General features: G+C 41.0%; 2 protein-coding genes across 2 annotated transcripts in view; one reads left to right on the top strand and one right to left on the bottom strand.

Annotated features, from left to right (window-relative positions):
- cacna2d3a (calcium channel, voltage-dependent, alpha 2/delta subunit 3a) overlaps nt 1–21,750 on the top strand; it is a 185,340-nt gene that overhangs the window by 141,959 nt on the left and 21,631 nt on the right. Inside the window, exons 17-26 of the mRNA XM_061736038.1 lie at nt 6,135–6,218; nt 6,313–6,384; nt 7,132–7,193; nt 7,286–7,353; nt 8,682–8,727; nt 9,203–9,300; nt 9,431–9,524; nt 9,638–9,733; nt 9,851–9,972; nt 10,728–10,805. Of these exons, the coding sequence (XP_061592022.1) occupies nt 6,135–6,218; nt 6,313–6,384; nt 7,132–7,193; nt 7,286–7,353; nt 8,682–8,727; nt 9,203–9,300; nt 9,431–9,524; nt 9,638–9,733; nt 9,851–9,972; nt 10,728–10,805 (820 nt within the window). The remainder of the gene's footprint in view (nt 1–6,134; nt 6,219–6,312; nt 6,385–7,131; nt 7,194–7,285; nt 7,354–8,681; nt 8,728–9,202; nt 9,301–9,430; nt 9,525–9,637; nt 9,734–9,850; nt 9,973–10,727; nt 10,806–21,750) is intronic.
- On the bottom strand, nt 15,446–20,974 carry LOC133457125 (leucine-rich repeat and transmembrane domain-containing protein 1). The gene is made up of 4 exons (XM_061736037.1): nt 20,679–20,974; nt 18,166–18,550; nt 17,842–18,047; nt 15,446–16,396 (listed from the first exon to the last, which is right to left on the bottom strand). The coding sequence occupies exons 1-4, from the start codon at nt 20,713–20,715 to the stop codon at nt 15,870–15,872; spliced, it is 1,155 nt and encodes a 384-aa protein (XP_061592021.1). The 5' UTR covers nt 20,716–20,974; the 3' UTR covers nt 15,446–15,869.

Here is a 21,750-nt window from a genome sequence, read left to right as displayed (position 1 = left end):
CAGGCCCAGGGAGGTCTCCTCCCGTAATGGACCACATCCACCTGTGGGAGGAGCCATCTTGGCTGGTGGATTCTGCTGGTTCCTTTGCTAGGCTGCTTTATTTTTTGTAAGTAGTTTTATTAATTAAGCGTTCATTATAGCTGTTACTTCTGCAAGACAAAAAGTTGTGATTTAAATTCAATTTTAAAAGTAAAGAAAAAGAAGGCATATCTTTAGTGTCATTGATGGGAACATACACTGATTGCATAATTATTGGACAAGTGAGGATTCTGACCTTGTCTGTGCACATTTTTCAACTCCGAACAACATATAAGCCTTGTTGGATTTAATCAGGGAAAAAAGTGATTGTGTCATGAGGGAGACTGGGGCCTGTGTAATTATTCACTTATATTAAGGTGTCAGTAGTTATTAGGGAACATCATTACCTCAGGCAAAATAGGCTCAAAAAGTGGTCTAAATGAAAAGGAAAAGTCCAAAATTGAAATGAGCCTTATTTCGACATATCAAACCTTCTTCAAATAGGAAAGTACTGAGCAGTGACCACTGTCTAATCAAATGTTTTATTTTAAATAATCAACAGGGTCCAAAAAGCCCATCGCAAAAAAACAGGACAAAAACATCAGCAAAAAATAATTGAAAAGAATAATAATAATTAGAAAAATCCCAATAAAGAATGTAATATCATGCAGTACAAATACAGAATATTTCACAGGTGCAACCAACCTCGCCTGTTCAGAAGAATCAAATTAGCAGAGGCATGGCCAAGACAGAGAGGAGCTGGAAAAGAAGTATCCATTTTTGTTGTGGTTGTTTTTGTTGTTGGATGACAGTTAAATTAGCTTATTACCCGCTGTAAAGCTCCTCCGACCAACTTTTCTTGGAATGTGTTGTAGCAAGAAATACAAAAATGAAGTTATCCAAACAAAACATATCATCTGCAATGAAATAAAGGCAAATAGAGTAACAAAGATACATTCACTTTATTAGGTACACCTGTCCAACTGCTCGTTAATGCAAATTTCTAATCAGCCAATCACATGGCAGCAACTTAATGTATTTAGGCCTGTAGTTGTGGTCAAGATCTGCTGCAGTTCAAACCAGCATCAGAATAGGGAAGAAAGGTGCTTTAAGTGACTTTGAACGTGGCAATGGTTGTTGGTGCCAAATAGGCTGGTCTCAGTATCTCAGAAACTGCTGATCTACTGAGATTCTCACACACAACCACCTCTAGGGTTTACAGAGAATGGTCCCCAAAAGAGAAAATATCCAGTTAGCGGCAATTCTGTGGGCGCAAATTCCTTGTTGATGCTAGAGGTCAGAGGAGAATGGCCAGACTGGTTGGAGCTGATAGAAAGGCAACAGTAACTCAAATAACCACTAGTTACAACCAACGTATTCAGAAGAGCATCTCAAAACGCACAACACGTCGCACCTTGAGGCGGATGGGCTACAGCAGCAGAAGACCACACCGGGTGCCACTCCTGTCAGATTAGAACAGGAAACTGAAGCTACAATTCACACAGTCACCAAAACTGGACAACAGAAAATTGGAAAAACTGTTGCCCCGTCTGATGAGTCTCGATTTCTGCTGCTACATTCGGATGGTAGGGTCAGAATTTGGTGTCAACAACATGAAACCATGAATCCATCCTGCCTTGGATCAACAGTTCAGGCTGATGGTGGTGGTGGTGTAATGGTGTGGGGGATATTTTCCTGGCACACTTTAGGCCCATTAGTACCAATTGAGCATCGAGTCAACACCACAGCTTAACTGAGTGTCGTTGCTGACCAGTCCATCCCTTTATGACCACAGTGTACCATCTTCTGATGGATACTTCCAGCAGGATATACCATGTCATAAAGCACGAATCATCTCGGACTGGTTTCTTGAACATGACAATGACTTCACTACTCAAACGGCCTCCACAGTCACCAGATCTCAATCCAATAGAGCACCTTTGGGATGAGGTGGAACAGGAGATTTGCATCATGGATGTGCAACTGACAAATCTGCAGCAACTGCGTGAGGCTATCATGTCAATATGGACCAAACTCTCTGAGAAATGTTTCCACTACCTTGTTGAATCTATGCCACGAAGGATTAAGGCAGTTCTGAAGGCAAAAGGGGGTCCAACCCGGTACTAGCAAGGTGTACCTAATAAAGTGGCCGGTGAGTGTACATGAATAAATGTAAATGGAAGAAGCTTTTTTCTATTTGCATTTCCCATGCCTTCCCAACTTTTATTTTTTGATTCAAGGGTTTTATTTGAGCACATTAAGTTAATAAAAACAGAAATGTATTGGTTTAAGATGAATCGGTACCAAAACTGAATGTTGTCAAAATGTTTGTTAAACGCAAGTCCTCAGGGTGATTGACAGAGAATGAAATGAATAATTCATTCCAGCAGTCCAGCTGTTGTGCATTTTCATGTGTCACCCTCCAAAGGCAGCCAAAAAGACGAATAATATATAATATAATGTCAAATATAGGGTTCTTGAAGATTATGCTCATTCTGTTAATGTGTTTTAATTAGTTTTCATGCTGTGGATACTTAACAGATGCTCCAAAAATTCACAAATTAGGTTCCCTAGGAATGTTATATCACATTTAAAGAAAAGAAAATCGACTCAATTGACAAAAGTACAGATTCTTCTGAAAATTGACTAATAAAAATCAGACATTGATTTTGAATTGTGGTTCGACGGGATCTTTTAAAAAAAAGATAATTAAACTGGGCTTGGTAAAATTGATGGTTGATGTTTTGTTGCACAACCTTTTGAGACAATCATTGAAATCAGGTAATTTGTGTAACTCTCAGTCAGTACGTGCACATGCAGCGATTCAAGCTGGTTGGAGATCATTTGCACACATCGTACTGACTTTTAAACTGCATGTGAACACCTTAAGCCAGTCAAGTCAATCTGATCAAACCGGATTCATCAACCCGCTTGGAACACCTAGATAAGCCAGTCGCAACCGCCTTGTTAATGCCATCTGTACGGGGACATAGATATTACAGTCTGCGCATGCTTGAGATTTTCCCCCGGGTGGGGTTTTCCCCCGGGGGAGGGGATTCACCCGGAAGTGAAAGGAGACGACGCAACGCTGCTCAGTAGTAGCACCCTGGGGTGTCGTGTGACTGCTTCAGGGGTGTCGTCAAAATATTTCCTATTCTGACATTTCATATATAAATACTGTATTTTCGCGACAATACGGGCGCCGTGTGGAAAGACACACCCTCAGTCTTGTGTCATTTCTGTATTTAAAACACACACGGCGCACCGACCGAAACGGCACACACACAAGAACACACACACACAAGCACAGGAGTGTGCGTATTTAAAAATACAGCGGGAGCAAAACTTTGTTTGATTGTAGGCTACTTTATTTCAGTTTTTACATTAATCAAACCCATTAAGTCTCATCCTCTGTTTCTGCATTAAAGAGCTCCGCTAAGTCAGCTGTGCCAGGCCGAATTCCTCGCTGTCAGAGTCACGTTCCGTGCCGCGCGGTGCCTCGAAATGCACGCTTTTGCAAAAGCTTGCAAAATAATCCCAGCAGACACGTTAGCCCAAGCATCAACAATCCATCTGCAAACTGTGGCATAATTTGCCCGGCGCTGCTTCCACTCCTGGAGAAACTCTTCTCCCTCAGTCATCCGTCGCTCACACGCCGCTCGCAGCCTTAAGGCTGATTTATGGTTCTGCGTTAACCAACGCAGAGATTACGCCGTAGGTTATGCGGCGACGCACACGTACGGTGCGCTTCGCCGCGTACGTTACGGCGTAAGCTCTGCGTCGATTTAACGCGGAACCATAAATCAGGCTTCACTTTGAACGGCCGGCGTGAAGCCGGCTGGAAAAGTCTCTTTAGGTAGTCTTTTCTTTTAAAAGTCACCATAGTTTCTGTCCATCAGCGTGGCAACCAATCACAACAGTGAACGATGACTTCTACTCTGGTGCAGTTAACGTGTTCAAGTTATTGCTACAAAATAAACGGGACTTATGCATTTACAGTCAGAGTGATGCAGTGCAGTTTTTAATTATATTTTACTCTGGGGTGTCGTGAGATTTTATTCACTTTTGAAAGGTGTCATGACTGAAAAAAGGTTGAGAAAGGCTGTTTTAGACAGATTATTAATAGGAAAGCAGTTAGAATGCACTTTTTCCTTTCCTTGTTGTTAAGCGGAGGTCAACCGGAAGTGGCTCTTTGTTGAAATGGTTACCATGGTTACCTCGGGTACAGCGCCACCTAGCGTCACGGAGTCAGCCATGCTCTGGTCACAATGGCTTATTCAATCTGATTCAGTCTGATCTCAGAACAGCATGTGTAATCAGACAAGTTGATCCAATCTTCTGCATGTCATTATCTGATCAGATCTGCAACCATGTTGAATCGCTGCATGTGTACGTACTGAGTGATTCTTCTCCACCTCTAGACAGGTATTTTGGACAATTTTTCATGTTAAATATGATTTAGATCAGGACTATTGAAAGACCACTTTAGATTAGTCCAGTGTTCTGTTCTCAGTCGTTCTTTGGTGTTATTAGATGTGTGTTTGGCGTCATCATTCTGATGGAGGAGCCATGTCCTGTGATCTGACACTAGGCTTTCTGAGAGTCTGCAGCACATTTTGCTCCAGAATGCCTTGATAGTCTCAATATTCCATTGTTCACTGTAGAGATTCAAGACCTCCTGTACCAAAGCAGCTCCAGAACAGAACGGAACCTCCTACTGAACCCTAACATTCGTTACAGTACTGTTTTTTTCTTGAATGCTTCATTTTTGCCTCTGTGAACAAAGATCTAACGTACTTGATAAAAAGGTCCAGTTTTGTCTCCTCTGTCCAAAGGACATTCTTTCAGTAGCTTCGTGATTTGTCGATTGGCATTTTAACAAAGGCCAGTCTGTTTTTTTGTTGTTGTTTTTTTTATAACTTTTTTTGTGATTTGCTCTCAACAATGTAGGGGAGCTCATGATATGATACACAGCACAATACTTACGATATATGGTATTATTCATCCTAAAATCCGATTTAAACGTACATCAGATTATAGTGATAATCCATGTGATAAACTGAGTCAAAACAATGTAATTCAAATTATCTATGCCGTTTTATTGTAACCATACAAGCTAAAGTTACAACATATTTGCACAATATGAAATTAACATTAACAATATTATTTAAGCCCATGTATACAATAAAGTCGTACTGGATATACAACCCATCTGAAACATGATTTATTATTTTAAAATAAAAAAAACGACATTCCAATTTGGAATATCGAATCGGCCGGCAAAGTATCGCAATATTTTGCCATATCAATATTTTGCCCACCCCTCAAAAATGCATCTTCTTCGGTCATCTACCATTAAATCCACTTTGATTCGAAGCTCGATGGATGGTGCAATCTACGTAACACTTACCAGGAAGGTTGGCCCATGAACCCTAAACCGCAAAAGTAGTCACAAGAACATCAGGATGCTTTGAGATGGTCTCATAGCCTTTACGTTTACATAATGTATTAAAATGTATTCTTTTCGTTCTGATCTCCTAAGACAACTCTCTCCTTTCCTGTCTTTGGTTCATGTTCAGTGTGTTAATCACCATTATGCCAAACTGCTGACAAACTGCAAGACTCAAAACACGTGTGATGCTAATTACAGGGCACACTTTTATGTCACTATGGTCAAAGCATTTGCAATCTTTTCTTAGGGAAGCCAGTTAAATTTTTTTCTTTTTTTTCTTTAAATTATTCTAAACCAAGTCAGTTTTCAGTAAATCATTATTTTGTATTTCTTTTGTCAGTTTCATGTCATATCAGTAACCACTGTTGGGTTTTTCTTTCTTTAAAGGAAAGGTAGCAACACATTTGGCAATGTGTGTAAACTGTGTCAAAAGACAGAAAAAAAAATCTTGGGCACTTGCTGTAGAACAACTCACTCTTGAAATAACATCACCGTGAGGTCTGTGAAAATGTGATTATTTTCATTACTGTTTGACAGTTTATGCACTAAAATGGATACCTAGTTGAACTATCAACAGTACAGTTAAAGAGTTGGAGTGTACTGTAAATAGTGCTCAGTTCTTCAGTATTTGTTTGTGCATGGATCTGCTTTTACATGGGTCCAGTACGGAGATGGCAAGAAGCGTAGGAAGCCAAACTATAGCAGTGTGGATCTGTCTGAGGTGGAATGGGAGGATCAGGATGACACGGTGAGACCCTGGTAAATCTACATAAAGCCTCACCACCTTATCGCTACGATCACGCTAATTTAGAATACCACGTGTGTCTGGTTTATGTTTCTAGCTGAGAAACGCCATGGTCAACAGGAAGACGGGGACCTTTACCATGGAGGTGACCAAGAGTGTGGACAAGGGGGTAAGAAATCCAAAATATATTTATGTATATGTATTTATTTATTTATTTGTTTATTTATATATATGTATGTATGTATGTATATGTATGTATGTATGTATGTGTATGTATATGTATATATATATATATATATATATATGTATATATAATGTATATGTGTGCGTGTATAGCTGTTGTCGTTTGCTCCCAAAAGGTGTATGATAGAAAACACCCAGCAGGGAGAATCTACGCTGCCAATGTGCTGAATGTTAATCTTGGCACAGTGATGTACAGGATTGACTTGGGGATTTTGTTTCTGATTTGGTTTGCGCTGCATGCGATTGTGTGTGTCACCGTGTGTGAGCCTCTTATCTCCACCAAGCACATGTTGCTGAAAACAGGGGCAACCAGTCGCCTTGTGATTCTCTATTAGTACTCGCCTGTCTGAGGGAGAGAGTGGCGTTCAGGTGTTAAATGTGTGGAGGTACTTTGCATTTTTAAAGCTTAAAGAGCTTTATGCATTGGCCTAAATGTTAAGCATTCAACATGTAACTATAAAAGGACACCCAGGGACCCACTTAAATATACACACGCACATCTTATTGCATGCAGTGCAGAAATGCATATCCATCTGCAGCTTCCTCGCGACCTACTGCAAACATTCACTTGTTGTACCACTAGATGGCGGTAGATCCTTGAGAATCACATCAGAAGTCTGTTGTCAAACAGCCATACGTGTGTGTCTGATAGTGTATTACTCTTTTATTTCAGAAACGTGTGCTTGTTTTGCACAATGATTACTACTACACAGACATCAAAGGAACTCCTTTCAGGTGGGAAGCACAAATACATTTTTATAAATTGGTGTTCAAGATTAGCTGTATTTTTGGGGGGAAATCTTTCATTTTCTTTTTTTGTTCTTTAGTCTTGGAGTTGCTCTGTCCAGAGGCCACGGGAAATTTTACTTTAGAGGGAATGTCACTGTGGAGGAAGGTAGGAAATCCATCCTGCTTTTCCCCTTTTATCATTGAAACATTTTGCTGTTTTCCACAGCATCTCTGTTTTTCTTTGTCTCCTTGTTATCTCATCTTTCTCATTAACAATGTATTTTTAAATTGCTATTATTTTCTATCTATTTTCTATAATTTGTTAATGAACTAGTGTAAAGTAGTGGAATAGGTATATAATGTTTCTACTTTTGTTTACAGAGACAAAAACATTCACAAATAGGACACGGTTCTCAATTGGCTATGAACAGGCTGCAGAATTTCAGTGCTGGCTTCCATGACTAATCCAAGGTTTATTTATTTAACTGAGGCTGTAGACGCTACGATAACCTCCAAACTTGTGTGTAACGTCTGCTGTTTATTTCAAAAGCAAAGTATTAGTGAACTGGATCTCTAGTATCCGCAAGGTGTATTTCTTTTTCTTTTCCTTCCCAGAAATAGGGGAAGCAACGCAAACTACATTACTAATATTACATTTCTTGCAAGTAATAATACTGATGTACCTTTTTAGGTTTCATATTATTACAAAATTATAAGAGTAATGTAGATTGTGGTTTAAAATATAAATTTAGGAGGTTCTGATGTGGGATGAAGGTTGTCATGAATCTTTACGTATTTTAACTTCTTTTGGAAAGTTGAATCAGTAACCATATATTATGGTTTATAAACCTAATAATATATGTGGTATATAAAGTCTTTATAATATCATCGGGTATTCTAAAGTTTAGCATAAACGTGCACCACAGAAAAGCACACCAGTTACTCTCCAACACTGAAATTATTACACTTGTATTAAACCTTTTTCTGCTTAACCGCACTCACAGGCTGCTTCGTATACACAATCACTAGAAAATACAATAATAATGAATTTAATAGCCTCAGCCTGGCAGGAAGTTTTTATATATAATATATATATAGAAATATTTTTTTTCTTTTTTTTGTGGGTAAGCAATGTTGTGTGTCCTTGTCTTGATGAAGTTCTTCCACCCCTGTCTGCATTTGTCTGTTTGCATTTGTCTTTTTTACACGTCGACTCTCATGCATGTTAATATTCATGTGGTGGTTTATGTGTCTGTGTGTCTGTCTGTGCATTTCTCTAAACATGTCCATCATGCAGAGGCCTCTGAGCATGACTTGGCTCTTCCTGATCTAATCAGTCCTGTCACATCCATTCAAAAAACACATTTTTCACCCCTGATGTTTTCTTAAGAGTGTTCATTTGAAATAAAGACCCCTGCCCCCTATTATTATGAGTTCATGTTCAGCGCTTTTGCTTGTTTATTTTCAAGACACATAGTTATTTTTCTGTTACAGGACTTCATGACTTGGAGCATCCTGATGTAGAGCTGGCAGATGAATGGTGAGGGCTCAGTAACAATGCTTTTGTTATCCACTTCACTTCATTTAATGAAATCGACTGTTGAAAATATCCAAAATATACATTATATAATTGTAGAGGTGATTAAGACACAGCTTTGCAACTTTACACCAGCCTTCCGATTTGTAAGAGTTTGACTTTATGGTTTGTGTCACTTGGTGATTTGTGGTTACCTGGGTTAGGAGGAAACATCTTTAAGGATTACAGTAAACGCTTTTCAAACTAATGCTTGTAAGTAAAGGAAAACAGAGCCTCTTTGTTCGACTCAACATTTTATTCAGTGCAAATGCTTTGCAGTCCAAATGCAGCTAAGAGCAAACTGGTTGTATTACTACGGATAAAGCAGTGATTCCAATTTTAAGCAGATTTATCAGCTAAGAAATCAGTATGAAAGGCTACGTATCAGGAACCAACTACAACTGTGTAACTAACGTGCCATACTCTTGTTGTGCTGCAGGACATACTGTAACATAGACGAGCACCCAGAGCACCGCTACCTGTCCCAAATGGAAGCAATCAAGATTTACCTCGGTGGACAAGAACCACACTTACAATGTTAGTCGTGTATTCTTACATTGTGGCCCTTCTTCTTGTTCTGGTGTAAGCTGGTGGTCGCTGGTAAGTTCATGAACATTATTCATGTGTGAATTTTTTTCTGTTTTTTTTTTTGTCTTTGCCTTGTCAGGTGACAAGGAGCTGATACAGGAAGTGCTCTTTGATGCTGTAGTGACTGCGCCATTAGAAGCCTACTGGACCAGCCTCGTTCTCAATAAATCTGAGTATGTCAGCCACTCATCAGAATTTCTGCTGAACAAAATGAGATAATAGTTGTATTAATTGTTGCATAAACCCAAATAAGGCAGGTTACTTTATGAATTTGTAACACCTACAGGAACTCAGACAAAGGTGTGGAGATAGCCTACCTGGGCACCAGGACAGGTCTATCCAGAATTAATCTGTTTGTGGTGCCTGATGAACTCACAAACCAGTGAGTAACCACAGAGCTTTCATACTCAGCTGAAAAATGTACAACACTGTGACAGTTGTCTTTCAATTCCAATGTCCTATTTTGTGTCTCCATCATTTGCATCATATGCACCTCAAGAGACTTCCTGACAGCTGAAGACAAAGAAGGGGTGTTCAACGCTGATCACTTTCCCCTCTGGTACAAGAGGGCAGCAGAACAAGTTCCTGGCACCTTCGTTTACTCTCTGCCCTTCAACACAGGTCAGTTTTTGGTGATGATTTTGTTCCAATGGCAGATCTTCAGGAACTAGTCAGGACTTTTACATCATTTGTGGTTACATGCAGTTGCAAAGACCGATTAAATTATATTCTATTGAAAATTGTTTTCTATTTTCTCTCTGCCCTTTCCTCTTCCATCCTTATTTGGTCATTTTCTCTGGTCGTGCGTCTGTGCCTCCCCTTCCTCTTTTATTCATGCTGAGCTGAGTGCTTGTGGATAGGACTGATTGCTTTGGGTTGAAATAAGATATGTTAGGAAGAGGTTCACCTCTTTCCATAGTGAATTGCCCAAAACACCCACATGCACTGCACACACACACACACACACACACAAACACACATGCGCCAAATGACACACAAATACACATGCACCTCGCACACATTCAGTTTAACTGTTTCTCTGAGAAATGGTTTGTCCTTGAAAGGAAGAATATGTTCTCATCTGTCCTCAGCCTCAGGCTTTCCATTAGTGTCAGCTAATACAAGAGATCTGAAAGCCTTTTATTTACTTGTCGGACTTGCCTCTGATGCACTTTTCCTCTGAGGATTGTGGTGGTTTTGCTGTAGCAATGAAAAAGTACTCTGTGCTACTAATGATAGGTGTTTCTCTTCAAACAACCAGTGATCAGGTTAGAAGTACCATAGAGTCATGTAGAGATTTATGATGTGAGATGCTGACTCGACCTGTATGTGTCTCTTTGTTGGGGGGTTTCTCTTCCTTTATGTGTGTGATTTAGGATCAGAAAACAAAAGCGTTGTGTTGGCCAGTACTGCCATTCAGCTTCTGGATGAGAGGAAATCCCCCATAGCTGCGGGTAAGTGGGAACCCAAGCGGCACACACACACACACACACACACACACACACACACACACACACACACACACACACACACACACACACACACACACACACACACACACACACTTACTCTGCATTGACGGACACTATAATATCTTAAACCTCACACTGGTACAGTTGCAAAAAATTTTGCTGCATGTACTGCTTTTTTCTTTTAGTTTCCTTGTGTATTTGGTGCTCTGTTTGCACTGTACACATCATGGAAGGAACTTGTACCTAAACGTAAACATGTATTTTTAGGGCCCGAGCACTGACAGTGCGAAGGCCCTATTGTATCTGTAGGAATTTTTTCCTTATCCTTTTTTTTTTATTTTTCTTAATGAAATGAGGGCCTTTTTGCCCCCCTAAACGTGCCCCAAAAGTCACCAAATTTTGCACGCAAGCCAGGCCTGGCGAAAAATTTGATATTTAATGATTTGCATTAATGGGCGTGGCAAAATGGCTCAGCAGCACCCCCCGGAAAACTTTGTGCCTCAAGCCCCACAATACGGTTTGACGTACATGCACGAAAATCGGTACACACCTGTATCAAGTCGCAACTTAAAGAAAAGTCTCTTGGTGCCATGGCCGAAACCGAACAGGAAGTCGGCCATTTTGAATTATTTGTGTAATTTTGGCGCAATTTATGGCATTACTTTGGCCGCTTTTTCGCCCGAACCGTAATGTGCACCCAGGTGTGTTATACATCAAAATGTGCGTCTCCATCCTGCGACGATGCGCATTACTTTTCTCAGTCAAAAGCGTTACCGTGGCGACGATAGACGCTAAAAAGCGCGCCCCCCCTTCATCTGATTGGTCCATGGGTGGTGTCGTCGGACTTTCTGATTTATGTAGAAAAAACAAGCTTTAAATTGTTTTTAAGACATTCAAGGCCTGTTTAAAATATACATTAAATACCATAATATGTCCCCTTTAAGGTGGAAAAGTTAGATTGTGCTGCTTTAACATGTGCAACTTGAATTACACATTTTTTTTCTCTTATTAGGTTAAAGAAGGACTGCAATAAAAAATAAAATAGATTTTATTTTATATTTCAAATACTATCTTATTTTGTTTCTCTACCAGCAGTTTGAATTTCCCCTTTTCTTTGTTTTTGTTTTTTCTTCATTTTTATAATAAATGAATATAAACACATCTTAACAATTTAACAGTTTTGCAGTTTTTCTTTCTTCCCCTCTTATGATATTATGCCCCCACTTTCTGTCGCTCAGTGAGAGAACTGAGCTCTAACTTCTCCTGCCAGGACTTTAAATCTGGGCTGGATGGTGTCAGGTTCTCATATGCATGTGAAGGTGCTCATTGGTGAGCCTGGAACAATATTTAGTTTTAATTATGTTCATTGTGGAGAAAACTGCCTCACAGCTGTATGTGGACCCAAACATGGTCAGGGTGTTTTAAGATGGTCAGCTTATTTTCTGTGACTTCAGTTCAGACTTGAGTGGTAAACGGCGGAGCCCGCCGTCCGAGCTCGGTCGGATGGTTCCTCAGGCCTTCCGGACCGCCTCCGTGGCGCAGCTCCCCCGGGAGCCGCGTCTTCTTCTCGGTAGCGAGCCCGAGTTTCCTCGTCCGCCCCATGTGTCCCGCCATGCGCCCCCCTTCCCCCTTAATTTCTCATGGTGGCCTCAATTATGTCCACCTTAAGCCTGAATTATGGTTCCGCGTTAAATCGACGCAGAGCCTACGCCGTAGGGTACGCGGCGACGCGCACCGTAGGCTCTGCGTTGGTGAAACGTGGAACCATAAATCAGCCATTGGGCGCGCATACACGGATTTGATTGGCTGAGCAGCATCATGTGGGATGGCTTAACTCGTATGCTATTGGTCTGTAAGGTCTGCTAAACAAATGCCGTAAAGAATAGTAAAGCTGCGCTGGTTAAAATAGAAGTGCCCCGTCAAAATATAGAATACCTCGGTAATTTATTGATTACAGGTCTGGGTCCGTGCAGGACGGCGTCTGGGTCCGGACCCGGACCGCGGTCCGCCAGTTAGTAACCTCTGATATAGAGAGTCGTGGGTGGTGTCATCGGACTCGGTTTTGACTCCTTCACCTTCATTGGTGCAAATTAGCCCAGCCCCTTCTTCTAGATTGGTTGATATGTGATAGTTCCTATTTTCTGCAATAACTTTTCGAATGGTTTGACATAAAGACTCGTGGGTGGTGTCATCGGACATGGTTTTGAGTCCTTGATTATAATTGGTGCAAATTAGCCCCGCCCCTTCTTCTGGTTGGTCGATATTTGATAGTTCCTATTTTTTGCCATAACTTTTGATTGGTTTGATATAGAGAGTCGTGGGTGGCGTCATCGGACTTGGTTTTGAGTCCTTGACCTTTATTGGTGGAAATTGCACGTGCGAGGGCCCGTTCATCGCTGCTTTTATTGTTATTATTATTATTATTAATAATAATAATAATAATAAGTGCTATCAATGATATTATGACTGATAGCACTGATTAACACTTTTCTTACAAGATATATTTTTTAAAGCTCCTAAAATTTTCAGATAGAATATGTGGGGAAATAAAAGGCTGCCTGTTTCATCGTCAGTGCTATTTTTCAGTTTACTTGATGTGCTTCTTTAAATTCTACCTTTACTTGTACTTATTCTCCTTATTTGGAACCGTATTAATTACTGCAACAGTATAAGCAGTGTTGTTGTTGCTTTTGTTGAAAATACAGTGTGTGGACTGTGAATCACCTCCACATTTTCCTCACAGTATTCACAAGAGACCGGAACCTACCACAACCCCTGCCTGACGTTTAAAACAACATCTTCAAATGATTTTCTGTCTCACTTGTCAGCATATGAGGGCGAATAATGCCAACAGCAAAATCGCATAATATCTGGACAGAGCAGATAAATAATGACCAGAAGAAGAGGAAGGGAAATCTTTTGGGGCTGTAGAGATAAAATGAGAGATGAAGTAAAAGGGCAGAGAAAGACAACATTATTTCACAGTGCCTGAATGCGCTGACATGAAAGCAGTGCATTGTGGGTATGATTTGCCCGGGGGAACCCACTGGAGCAGAAGGACAGAAACGGGAGAGTCTGTGGAGATTATGCATCAGATTTCTAGCTAGTGGTGCACAAGCAGCCCACAGTCAACACCAGCCCACAGTATAATCTGACCCTGTTGGTTTTATTTCTGTTGTTTTAGGGAAACTGAAATGCTGGTTGGCAGTAATTTAAATAACTAATCAGTAAGAAGGATTTATGAAGACCTCCTTGTTACAGTGGCTGCTGATGTACAGCAGTGACGACTATGCTTGTCGTATCGGGGACGTCTGGAAGGATCATTTTATATAAGAGTGTCAGATGGGAGAAATGATGTGGGCTAGAATGCAAATTTAGCGTAGGCCGGTTAGGGCCAGTTTTCACTGCCCTGCGCTCCACTGATCTGCAGACTTGTGAATACGCTAACACGCTAACTTAACAGGACAGGCTGATGACATCACACACCATGGGCCCTGCAGACATCACCAAAGTCACAATGTTAACCGTGCACGTACTCACATACGTCTGTTTGCCAGCGTGTCAGTTTGTGTGTGTGTGTGTGTGTGTGTCAGTGTCTGCGGTCACATCCCAAGCCACGTGCAGTGAGTCTGTTGCGGTAATATACACAGACACACACAAAAGTCAGGTCAGCCGTTAAGACCAGAGGCATCTGTGTCCCTTCATGTGCTTCCATACTGCACTTAACTGAAATTCTGTTAAAATGTGGCTAAAGATCCATTATTTCTCCTTTCCGGGAGCTCTGACATACAATTAAATAATATATCGATTATGTAGATTTGTAGACTGAGATTCTAAATTCCTTTCTGCATATGAACCACATCAGAAAAAGGAAAATATGGTTTCAAAATGACAAACAGTACCAAATCTTTTCTATTGTTTACACATGTCTAATCTTTTTTTGGGGCAGGGTTTTTTTTTTTTTTACATTTTTGCAGCTTCTTTCTGTGATCCTTCTTCAGAGGATGCATGGTGGCATAAATGTCTCGTTTACTCCTCCTACAAAACACGTACCGACTTGGATCATTTGCCACTGTACATATAGAAATGAAGTCCAATGCTTCTTTTTATTTTATATAATACATACTGAATGACATTTCAACCATTATGTAACCAGGATTAACTCAAAAACATAACCGAATTGCACTCAAAAAATATAGTTTCAAAAGTTGGACTGCGTGTGGGTGGCAGCAGTAAGATAATTCAGGCTAATGAATCCGTGAAGACATAGAAAAAGGCAGAGTGCAGGTTTTGTAGTTAATTTCTTTTTAGTTTGTTTCATTATTGCTTCATCGAATGTCCCATTTTCACTCAATTTCCCAGAAAAATATCCTTTAAGAAAACATATTTTACAGCTCTCTCAAAACTTAATAACAATGTTAGGCACAGACGCTTATAGAAGTCTCCATTATATATGCATACTTTGTACATCTCCATACACACACTTACTCACCCACACACACACACCACACCTTCTCACAGGTTAAGCACAGTCTCATTATTTCGCCCATACACACATCAATAAACTTAGAATATAATCGACAACAGCTGCCCACTAGGAGTTATTATGAGTCAAAAACAGACTCAGGTTTATGATCAACAAGCAAAAGACAGCCAATCCACTTTTTAAATACCAGAGCTTTACATTACAAATACCTACAAGTACACAGTTATAAATATATATAGCAGTTTGCTCCTCTCTTTGATATGCATTTCCTGGGCAATAAAAAAGTAAATGTTTGAAGTCTTTGGCCAGCCTCTCAAACGGTAGAAGATATTCTTCTCATCGGTGCATAGTCAAGTACCTGTGGAATTTAGCTACCCAAATCCCAGATATGAGGTGAATTCATGGAAATATAAATAGCTTCACAGTCTCTTCTTCTCCTTTTTTTTTTTCTCAGAAACATACATGCACAAACCCACATATTGCGCCCAGAGACAATTAGGTTAAAGGGCTAAAGCCTGCAAAGTACAGGTTTTAAGTCCAGGGTAGATTTGATAGTTTTCCTAGGCGATGGCGTTCTCCAGTGGTTCCTTCTCATCTGCCGTGGCATGATCTGCTCCCTGGGCTGCAGCCAGCTCCTCGTTCTTCTTTAACTCCCGTTGATACTTGGCCATGATAGCAGCGTAGGCGCATCCATACACTGCAGCAGCAAGCATCATCAGACACACTATCCCACACACCACACCGGTGATGATCACTGTGGCAATAGCGTGGCGCAAGTTGACAGGCTGCTTCTTCTGCTTAGTTTCACATTCTGTCATGCCCCCCCCTCCTCCTGCTCCTCCTCCCCCACCACCAAAACCCTCTCCCATCCCCATGGGGACGTGGAGAGCGTGGATAGAGGGATGAGCATGGTTGCCATGGGTGTGGCCTCGCAGCAGCCTCTCAGACTCCAGGTGTTGAATGTTGGCAAACAGGTAGTGGTAGCTTGTAGTCATGCAGGCATGGAAGAGCTCATAAGGGATTTTCTGCAGGTCTTTGTTCTTCATTTCTTCTGGCTGGGAACAAAGCACTTCATCCAGCACTCCACCTTGAGAATTAAACAGAAAAGAAGACAGAGATAAGGGAAACAGGGAACAGGAACATGAATCAGTTGTTACGCATTATCAGAACATCACCTATTCCATTTCTTGGTAAGTGGTCAAAAAGAGCATGATAATCACAGTGGATGTGCCTGAACCATGCCATTAATATTCTTTTTATCTACAGTGGCCTACTTCAGGTTGTGGTATTAGCAGGCATAATATGATTAATGACTCTGATGTCTCACTAGAAGCTTTTGAATACATTCTTCTAGTAAAAAAAAGCATAGTCTTAAGAGTTGCAATCACTAAGAATTGCATCTCATAGCCAGTTTTCAACCAATGAGAGTCCCGCACTTCATACAGATGGGTGGTATAAATATAGACCTGGCAGAGAATTAACTGGAAGATGACCAGTCCATGCATGAAGCAGCCAGCCATTCCAAGCGGCTGCATCGGTGGGAAGTCATTAACTACACTCTGGGTGTCCCTGAAATTGTTGTTTCATCTCCACTGCTGTCACACAATTCGTTCTGCCTACTTGAGTAACCGATACCTTCTTATTAAGCACACATCCTTATATCTGGGCCTATTCTTTTGCTTTGCAGTAATTAGAACGTTCAACCACCAAGACAAAAGTTATGTCAGGGTAAAATAGGCATGTAGGCGGACTGCCCGACTCCATGTGAGCCTAGTCTTTGTACAGTGGTAATTTTGTTACCCAATCCATGCTGCGTTTGTTTCGTCCCTTGTTGTAGGAATCACCACTATAGTTATGAGAGCTGCAGGACAGAGTGTTCTGGAGATCCCCCTTCATGCATGAATGAATAATCACTATGAAAGCTCCACTGTAAATGTTGTAAATCGTCATGATATCTAATACATATCTGGCATCCCTGTAGTTTCCTCCTTATCTTGCTGACCAATAGTTTTTTTTTTTAAAGGGGGGGGGGGGGGGGGGGGCAGATCTCACACAACTGCACACCTTTTAATATGAAATACATTTATACGATAATCTTTGATATACTGTTTAATACCTTTATTGGCATCTGACTTCTTGCATGTTGGTCTCTGTAATGATAAATGTATGACCAGATTATCCATTTTAGATCAGTTTTTTAAGTCTCCACATTGGGTTTTGTTTATATAATGATGTTAGTCCATGAAGTTGCACCTTTTCTATCCTACCAGCCCACAAGTTCAGTTTGTTTGTTTGAGATAACAGGCAGCTTCTCCAGACACATGAACACATAATGGGCTTAGTATTTAGGGTACACACTGCATGTGTGAAAATGCATCTGGCAATATGTATACCAGAAAAGGACAGTATTGCCTGATTTAAATGTTGCTCTGATTAAATTTTGTGCCCGGCAGGAAGGGAATTTTGCTGAATGAACACTGTAAATGTTACAGACATTCCCCAGTCGTCGCCTAAAGGTTTGAGTGATCTAACCTTTAAAAAGGTACGTCTCCAGCCAGAGCTTGAGGCCTATCAGCTGGCAGTCGCACCGCCAGGGGTTGCCTCGTAGAGTGAGGCTGTCCAGGCGGGTCAGGGCCTCCAAAAGCGAACGGTCCAGTCTTGTTAGCCTGTTGTTGGCTAACCCCAGGTAGCTGAGGTTCCTCAAACTATCCCCCAAGGCTCCAGGAAATCCCCACAGGCTGGCAGAAGGAGCGTGGAAAGACAATTAGAATAGAGTTACACGATATATAAGACGTATACTGTCCATCACAAGCATTAAAAAACGAGCATGACTTGTTTTCAGTGTTGAGCCTTAACCTGTTGTGTGAGAGGTCAAGATGTGAAAGTGAGCGGATGGGTCCAAGTAGCCTCTTGTCAAGCTCTCTCAGGCTGTTGTATGCCAGGCTGAGGCGCTGCAGAGCTCTCACGCCGAGCAGAGCAGTGGGTGAAATAGATGTTATAGAGTTATTAGATAAATCTAGAATGCGAACAAGGGGTATTTCCCTGAAAGCCATTGATCCCAGCCCTCTGATACGGTTATCCTGGAGATACAGTTCTTGGGTGTCAGGGTGAAGTCGACGTGGGATGTCATAAAGGCCTCGACCCTTGCAGTCAACTACTTTGGTGTTGCTGTTGCAGCTGCACTCCTTTGGACAGGCATGTGACAAAGACAGAGGGGAGAGGAGGGCACACACCAGTATCACTGTGGAGACACAGTCACACAACATTGTATTAAAACATTTGAAAGTAGATTTCTTGTAGACTTATATGCCATATGATTTTAAAGCTTGATTAACATTTTGATTGTTTTTAGCAATAGCCTCTACTACTATTACAGAATTGCGTAGCTTTACACCACAATCTAAACTACCGCGTCCATTGTCATCATTTCTGTAATCATTTTTCAGCATAACATATAGGTTCAGATTGTTATTCAGACACCATTATTATTTGTCCAAACAAGTAAACATCTCATATGCCAACATCCATCTCCCACCTCCTTTATATAGGAACCCTTGGTGAACTCCACCAAAGCCTCACAACCCCTCACCCACACACAAATCCATACACAGCACATATTGGGTGTCTGATTCCCTTTGAGATAACTTCACACGTCCATTCCTTCTGGAACATTACGGCAGTATTTATAGCATTGGCTTGACTAGCTTGAGGCTCAATGAAATGAAGCTCTGACCTGAACCTCTGAGTTAAGATCACTCAAAAGGAAATATAGATCCTGGATAACAGGAAGAAAACCTTTACCAGATTTTCTGTCATGTTCAAATATCTCGCCAATCTATCCAAGAGCAAGTTCCATACCTGATCATTTTTATTGCTTTCTGATAAAAAAAAGGCTAATATCTTATTTTCTTCTGCATCCGATTGTAAAGTCTGCTAGGATCTTTGTAAGAATGTGGCCTGTCTCTTGAAACAGATCTATATTTCACCACAAGCCAATACACGTTTCCAGACAGCTGCTGTGCAAAACTGTGTAGATACTGACAGAAATAAATATCCAACAACCAATAAGAAATGTTCATGCTAAGTATATGTTATCTTGAGCGTCAATAATTCCATTCAACCTTCAGCTGTTAGCAGTTGTGCTACTTGGCAAATAAAAAAATCCTTTTTTGTTCTGTCTTCCTTTTTTCTTTTTTTTTTTTTTTGCAAAGGCAATCTCAGAGACATCACTCACTCAGTTAACCAGGAAAACACCTTGCAAGATACAAATAAGCATGTGTTTTAGTAGCGTGTTAGTTCACTACCATTGCCGCGTATTTAACATCAGGCGCAGTAAACAGTCGTCACAAATTGTTGAGAAATTTAACAACAAATCTAATAAAGAGAGTAAACGGTATTTTCCACTAACGCCAATTACTGTAATACATGTGAAGTAAATGTAGGCCTGCTGACAACGGCTTCAGTGGCTATCCAAGTGTTGCTCATGTTAGCTAACTGCAGATTTAGACTGCAAACAGCTCGCCATTCTCATGATTAGAATTTGGCCAAACAAAATAGCACTATTAAGTCATGAAAGACAGGTAAGCTGGTGTGTTTAAGACACTACAATATAGTTTATTATTTAGCTCATGCAGTGATTATTTAGTTTTCCTTGGCTGGTGGTGTGTGGTATCTGTGTGTTGTGTTTTGCAGATTAAAAAAAAACAAAAAGGCGGTGCTCAAAGGTCCAGTTTCTGGTGCTGGTTTCATACAGTCGCTCCTGGCTGTCTCGTCTTATTATATTACTTGGTTCGGCAACAAGCATCATAACATGGCTGGGGTGTAGATGCGAGCTTTGCATTAATTGCATAGTCAGGAGTGATATGTGTATGTACAAGTAAATGCATTCAGTCACATGTGCTTGCATCTGTGCATTCACTGAGAAGTGAGTTCATACGCAGTGCTCACAAAAACACAGCATCAGCTAAGTAGAGCATTACAACGGCCGCTTTGGTCGTCACAGCAGAATGGCTCTTTGCCCTGATGTGTCCCTCCAGCTCAAAGTCAACACAAAGAAGTTTGTAATGACATGCACATGTAACCTACAACACTGGAGCTCACTACCAACATCAGTAGCAAGAAAAATATGAGTAACAATGCCAAAGTTCAACAGTGAACAAGGAAATGTGGTGGTAATTTTGCATTTGATTTTATTTCGGTGTGAATTGTGATTAACAAATATTTTGTGGTCACTCAGTTACACAACAGTTTACACAACACCCTAGTTTGAACGGCTGATAGCAGCCTACCTAATCATGCACACCTACGATTCCATAAATACACACACATACAGACATATCCATACTCTCAAGCGGTGATGGAGCTCCTACCTCTCATATCTGCCAGTGATCTCTGAGCCGCTCGCATTCAGTGTTCTCTTAACTCCCTTTTTGGCTTGTGGTGACTGTCACTGGTTGATGATCCATTTGCCATTAATGAGGCTCAGAGTAGCTTGTCCTGACTGATTATTGGCTTTTATGGTCGATAGGTGCGAAATAGATGCGACAAGATCAGCAGCAGAAATCAGTGTTGCCCTCAGAATCCCCAGCACTGCCTGCAAGGACATGAAACCCCATCAGAGTGGGCAGATCAGAGCTCAGAGCTCAGTGCCAGCCAGTTAGCCACTCTGGGAATCACTCGAGTAAGGAGCTCTGCCTCTCTCTCGCTTGCTCTCTCTTTCTCTCTCTCTCTTTCTCTCTCTCCCACTGTTTCTCTCCTGTGTGCTATCTCCCCGTTTCTCAACACCTTATTACATTTCCTGTTTTTTTCTGTGTTCTGTTTTTGCCCTTTTTTCCTACTTTGCATTTTTGCTTGCTTAATTGTGTTGAATATCTTTTTTTTTCTTTTTTTTTTTTAAATCAAATTAACACTGTTTTCCGTCCTCCCGGTTTCCTCGCTCACTCCCCCCTTCTACAGTTGCTTTGGTGTGTGATGGTGTGTCATCTCCCCGGGGACAGCTGTTCCTTTTAAATCACAGCACAAACACATCCTCTGACATTCACGTTACACCTCCTATCACTCTGGCAAGAACTGAACGAGATAAAATTAGATGGAAATTGCAGCGTATTGACAAAAATACTCAAACACTTTCAACACACAGCGAACATAGACGGAGGACGCCGTTGCCGTGGCATGCTTTGATGATATTATGCATAAGCCGTGGGCAGAGGGGATGGTAGAACACGCCCCCAGCACGGCAACACAGAACGCTCAAATGCACACGTTCACATACACACATACAGTCTGCTGTTAAGCTGTTGCAGTACATTTAAGTGGATTGTTCTTTTTATTTTTTGGCATCTAAAAGCATTGACTTGTCAAGCTTATGTAGACAGTATTGTAATCGAATCATTTTTACCGCTGATACGATTAGGCTTGCAAGCTGACCTTGGCTGCCCGGTA

This window comes from Cololabis saira, chromosome 12 (genome assembly GCF_033807715.1).
Source record: "Cololabis saira isolate AMF1-May2022 chromosome 12, fColSai1.1, whole genome shotgun sequence".
Classification (NCBI taxonomy): domain Eukaryota; kingdom Metazoa; phylum Chordata; class Actinopteri; order Beloniformes; family Belonidae; genus Cololabis; species Cololabis saira.
The sequence above is the reverse complement of the archived record's forward strand: the minus strand, read 5'-3'. Positions and strand labels throughout refer to the sequence as shown.